This window comes from Centroberyx gerrardi, chromosome 10, assembly GCF_048128805.1.
Source record: "Centroberyx gerrardi isolate f3 chromosome 10, fCenGer3.hap1.cur.20231027, whole genome shotgun sequence".
NCBI lineage: Eukaryota > Metazoa > Chordata > Actinopteri > Beryciformes > Berycidae > Centroberyx > Centroberyx gerrardi.
In genome coordinates, this window is record NC_136006.1 from 22,730,401 (window position 1) to 22,736,714 (window position 6,314).

The 6,314-nt window shown below is 43.2% G+C and overlaps 1 protein-coding gene across 1 annotated transcript; it reads left to right on the plus strand.

The window, feature by feature from the left end:
• On the plus strand, positions 1 to 6,314 carry tnfaip6 (tumor necrosis factor, alpha-induced protein 6). The gene is made up of 6 exons (XM_071919607.2): positions 1 to 192; positions 2,146 to 2,283; positions 3,300 to 3,461; positions 5,250 to 5,478; positions 5,728 to 5,768; positions 6,069 to 6,314. The coding sequence occupies exons 1-6, from the start codon at positions 93 to 95 to the stop codon at positions 6,188 to 6,190; spliced, it is 792 nt and encodes a 263-aa protein (XP_071775708.1). The 5' UTR covers positions 1 to 92; the 3' UTR covers positions 6,191 to 6,314.

Below are 6,314 nucleotides of genomic sequence, written 5' to 3' on the forward strand. Positions count from 1 at the left end.
ATAAGGCCGTGAGCAGATGAGCGGGCTGCACTGTGGACGAAGCGCCTGGTAACATCTGGTTTGGAGAGGAGCTGCGCACTGAGGGCTGCAGCATGCGCGTCTTCGCTGTCCTATACGCGATCGGGTTCCTGTTGAAAGAGGCGCAAGCGTGGGGGTTCAAAAATGGAATATTTCATAATTCAATCTGGCTGGGTAAGAAACGCTTTCGATGCTCTCGTTGAAATAATGCCGTTGACGCTCAGACAAGTTGTTGTCTTTCTTAATCTGCACCATGCAGTGTCACCTTCTGCAGTTGTGAAGTTTAGCGTTTCAGGGTTTTGATGTGAGGAAATGTGTCAGTAACGTCTTGATACTGAATGTGATGTTAATGATGTGATGTAAGGCTGTAAAGTAATACGGGGCTTGGAAGGCTACTTTTTCCTAATGCAATCCGGCACAGATTACTGATTACTGTCAAATTTAACAAATCGAGTACGCAAATACCAACGTAATCTGATTACTTTCAATTAATTTGGTTTTACTTTTCTACGAAATCAATATAATCTGCAGTTCAATCAAAAGTTTGCTCTATAAATCTCACTTATTACCAGCATCAAGCACTATTTCAACGTGTCAAATTATGTTAGTGTCTGTATCTTGTAATGTCACTATTTAAATGCCCTTTTCCCTTCCAACAGGTTTTGAGTGACACCTCATCAATGTTTGTATTCATCTGTAATCTGATTGCTGTGTGTTTTACAGTAACTGTAACAGATTACAGCTCAGATGCCACTTTTGTATTTTGATTACTGCAATCTCGTTACATGCCATCATTTACTCCTTGACTGTGGTTGTACATATAACTTTGTTTTGTTTGCTTTTGCAGAATAGAGGCACGCTGTGAGGAATGGCATGAATTAGTATGGATCAGTTCAGCAGTAGCATAGTGCAGCTCTGCCCAGCAGCAGGAGAGCATGTTTATGACCTGACTGAGGCCAGCATGTAAACATGGGGAAATGACTTCATCTTTGGCTTTTCCAAAATGCATCGTCTAAACGGCAGAACAGACAGAACACAACAGAATAGAGTAAAAAGAAAAAGACAGTTCACCTCATCTCTATGTCCTAGCTGTTCCTGTGGAAACGACTCTTCTTTCAAATCTTCAAATCTTCAAATCTAGCCTAATTGGCATTTGTCTTTCATTTTCCCATAACATGCGCCTCTGACGCTCACTTCATAAACCCCATGCTCAGTATTTTTATGAGGTGAGAGTGAAAGCCAAACATGCTATAGCCTATTTCAGTAATAGAGTAGTATTTCATATTGTTAATGGGTTTGGCTTGCCTGTTAACGCACCTGGAACACATAAACAACATGTTTCTAATACTGTATCATGCAACTTTTTTCCTCTACTACATCTTTTCTCTTTAAGGTTGGCCAAATCTGAGGTATGGCAGACTGTGTGTTTTTCTGATTCAGCGAGTTTGTTCCTATGCTTCTGAAAAAAAATACACACCGACCATTGTTGCAGGAACTAATTGGTGTGAACAGTAATGATATGGAGCGGAGCAAAATGCATACCGGTCAGAAATGATAGGGTGAAAAGGTTGGCTCCTGTAGTGGTGAGGCACACAACAGAATGAGGAGTTTACTGAGTGGAAAAACACTTCAAAGGAAGAGGTTAAAAAGATCAAAATACTGACTCCAGGCTAATTCAGAGTGTTCTCAGCCTGGTCTTGCAGAGTCATGCATGCGTAATACCAAAACAGGATCAGCAGAGGACTCCCCACGGAGAGGGCCAGCGATGTGACCGAGTGCTGCCAAACCTCCAAATGGAGAGCAATGTCAAACAGTGAGCTGGCCTTCCCTTTCCAAGCACAGCACACTAGTTGACAGACGTCTCTCCTGCGTTTTATGTTTGATCCCATTCAACCTTGAATTCCTGCCTGAACGCATTTCACTTGCTTGCCTGTGGTCCCTTGGATATTTTCCTGAACCTTGTGAAATGAAGCAAAGTCCTTTAAATGTGTATCAGGTTGCTCAGATACAAATTGCTGTGGTTGCTGCACCACACAGGCACTGGCAGACTATCAGCTTTCTCCTGATTTTACATGCAGTGTTGACTGAAAAGCGCTTTTTTTTTTTTTTGTCGTCTCCCTCTGACAGAGCAAGCAGCTGGAGTTTACCACAGGGAATCGCGCAAAGGGAGATACCAGCTGACTTATAAAGAGGCCAAGGCTGTCTGCAAGTACGAGGGGGGAAAGCTGGCCACTTACGAACAACTGGAGGCCGCCCGTCAAATAGGTCTGCAGCACACACACACATTCACACACTCACATGCACAATGCACATACACGTGCGGAGCTCATGTCAAGGAAAATTTACTCTGGGAAAAGCACACGGACCATAATTTACCATAACTCCCATAGAGCCTCCAATGGGATTCTGTCAGTACCAACTCCCATAGTTCCCAACGGTCAAGAAGTGCTGTTTAACCCATTGACTGATGCTGTTTCACAGTTTGTCTAAGCACATATATAATAAACAGTTTACATGATCCAGCCATTTGGTCAAGGAGTCAGGAAGGGCTTTGTTTACCTTGCCTTTCTCCCATGAAATGAATCAAACATGGGGTCCCGTTTCCCCAGTCATTCTTTCCTACGAGTGTGTCCTTGCCCCTCATGCATTCAAAAAGACGGAAAGAAAGGAAAATCGAGGGTAAAGGTTATTGGGGAAGTGCTGAGTGAAGCACTTCCTCCCGCAAGTGCCCGGCCCTTTGCTGTTGCATGACTCCACGTCAAATGTTAAGCAGTCCCACCAGCATAGTAAAAGCCTGTTAACACCTCTTTGGGTGGGCAGTGTTACTGTTCCCATTGCACAGAGATTGAATCCAGTCACTGGCTCTGGCACCGGGACCCCCCCCCCCTTGTCAGTGGTTCCAGCTGAGTTTCCCCATGGCAGTCTTCCTAGGAGGTCCCCGCTTTTATCTCCGCTCTCCTAGCTGTGGTCTGCTGATTGTAACTCTAGGCTCTCCGACACAGAAGTTCATTATGCAGCCTGTACACCCCTCCCCCCCCAGACCCGTATCCCCATCCTGTCCATGCAACAAAGTTCTTGTAATGGTCACCAGAAGGCCCTTATCCTGCCATTTAAATTTGTGGCTTCCCTGCTGACAGAGTTGGAAAGGTTTTCTGCGGTTTACAGAATACAGTCGTTCGCTCATGAGAGCATTATCAATGACTGTAACCGTTATTGTTGCGCAAAATTGACCAAATTTTGCTTTCATTGCTTCTATTCAATATTTTGCTGCTCTCGTTCAGGTTTCCATGTGTGCGCAGCCGGATGGTTTGACAAAGGGCGAGTCGGCTACCCCATCGTCAAAGCCGGCGCCAACTGCGGTTTTGGTAAAGTTGGCATCGTCAACTACGGGTACAGGATGAACAAAAGTGAGAGATGGGATGTGTACTGCTACAACCCAGACTGTGAGTATATGCATTACACATAATGATAAATGCCAGCTTGAGCAATTTTGGATGGTGGTTTTAAATGGTCCATGAGTGTATGTGATGACTACGTGGCTGTGGTTGCGTCACAGAGACAGAGACGTTCGTCTGGTCCCAGAGGGTGAGGTTAGGGCACAGGGTCAGATAATAAACAAGCATGTGGTTCCATAGACTCTCTAAGGATGTTTTCATCACTGCTGCTTGAAGTTAAAGGTGAGGGGCGACATAGGAAAGTTATCTGATGTGACCAGTACAGGATGGGACCACACTAGGAGACGGGGCTTTTTTGTGTCCAGATTCAAAACCACAATCTCAGTCCCACCCTGTGAGTGATCAATGACAGACCAAGAATGAACTGGAGGAAGTGAAAGCATTGGTCCGGATAAGATATGAGTGAGTAAGAGCACCAGGGAGCAACTGATAACTAAGTCACAGGCTGACCTATGAGTGAGGGGTGATGTACTGTTGTAACCCCATCACTGAATGATTCACCGAAGTCTTGTAGATGGAGTGGAACCTTAATGCCTTTGAGATTTCGCTGTCTGCCCCCCATAAAACCAGCTTCATTCCAAAGCAACATTTTGCAATTCCAACTAAACCACCTATGGAACTTTTAAGAGGTTTGGTAAAGTTTCAGGAGTGGCTCTGAATGTATCTGTTCTTGCTAGTGTGCCACTGGAAAGGCAAAGTGTCTCTGACCCACAAAGCACCATGATGAGCCAGTGACAGCAGTGCTGAATAAAAACACTTTAAGGTTGCAGTCCAACTTAAAACAATACGCTTCTTTTTGGAACATATTAACACTTTAAGACACTAGTTAACTTGACCATGACAAAACACAATGTAAATTTCAAATGCTCACACTGACAGTGTACAATATCTTCACATATGATCACTATTTTGCAGAAATCTTGTATTGTATTTTTTCATTTAGCCTTTTTTACTATACTTTTTTTTACAGGTGACATTGTCTTCCATGTCTAGAAAATGTTTCATCACCCTTGAGCCAAGCCAAACTACTGATAAAACATAAAATAAAATGCCAAAAATACATAGGAATCAAAGGGAAAATTATTTTTCTTGACTCCTGAAAAGATTAGACTAAACGTTTTTACAGGTGAAAGACATTATTCATTATCACATCAATTTCATGAATCTATTTGTTTGTTCCTCTGCTCCTTACAGTTTGGTCATTGATTCCTTGTGTAATTCACTCATTCATACGGCTCTGCAGGCTATCTCATTATCTAAATGAGAAAATTGGGCTGATGTTGATGTAAAACTATCGTATGGTTTGAATATAAGAAACACATGAGAAGTGATGTAGCAACTTCTAATTACATATCACCCCCCAGCAGATCTAGAGGAAAAGGCTTTTGTTGTCATTGTCACCAGTCTCAACATGTGTTGTTGATTTCCTCCACTCAACAAAAGGATTTTCTTTCTACCATTCTAATTTCATTCTGAGTTTTCATGCAAGAGGCAGCCCCAAAAGCAACAGGGATAACTTGCAGCAGGGAATGAAAGGTGAACCAGTACAAAGTAGAACAAAGAAAAGATATACAAGTCTCTAATTGGCTAGTTCTGGTCAGTCAGTACTGCAACTAAAGTCAATAAATGATCATGAAAGACGGTTATATAGATTGTGATGGAGCAAATGATCATATTGGGGTAATAAATGCTTATATAAGGATCAAACAGTGACCTTTAAAAGAGTTACGAAATGGCTATTCTCTCATCATTGGATGTCGCTCATATGTCCCACAGCCAAGGAGTGCGGCGGGGTGCTGACCGACCAGCAGAGGATCATCCAGTCTCCCGGCTTCCCCGAGGAGTACCAGGACGAGCAGATCTGCTACTGGCACATCCGCGTGCGCTACGGCCAGAGGGTGCGCCTCCACTTCCTAGAGTTCGACGTGGAAGACGACACGGCCTGTCTGGCGGACTACCTGGAGGTGTACGACAGCTACGACGACATCTCCGGCTTCGCTGGCAGGTGAGGGTCGCTGCTCGCGGGCCGTTTGTTTGCTCAAGCGTGACCTAATGTTTTTGGCCCAAGTGAGGGATTCTGGGTCCCGCCTCCTTTAGGTCTAATGAATGAATAGGAGAGTGAAATGATTGATTTGTTCTCCACTGGACCTCCATGATGGTGCCAGCTGAGGTCAGAATAGAATAATAACATTTTGTCTGAATAATCTTCTCCTCACTGTTATCCTGTGATCACTGTGAGTCTGTTTGTTTGCAGGTTCTGTGGTGATTATTTACCAGACGATATCATCAGCACAGGTGAGATGTCCTCATATTCTTAGTAGTTTTTTGTGATTATGCTGCCATCACTCTGGAAGAATCATCTGAATCTGTGTCTGTTAAAAGAACCCCATTTTTTTTTTGTATTTCAGATCCACACCTAATGATGTAAATTAGGATTGTAGCCAAATCAGTATAGGGTTCATTTGGGATTTTTAAAATGAGGAAACATTATTATGGCACACTGATGGATCAGTGGATTAGAGAAATGCATAACAATAAAGCTGAAAATAAATGTACTGTATGGAAAAAGTAAACCACCATTGTTTCCCCCTGCAGGAAACGTGATGACACTGAAGTTCCTCTCTGATGCCTCGGTGACAGCGGGAGGCTTCCAGTTACAATACATCGCCTTTAACGCATCGCTCTGCTCACAGAATGACACCGACCATTGTGACTGACCAATCATTTAACACACTGATGTATTCCTGTTGCTGTATTTATGATGTTATTGGTTACCTCGTGTAATTAATGAATCTTTATAGCTGATAAAAGAATTGTGTTAAAATAAACAACGGTTATTAA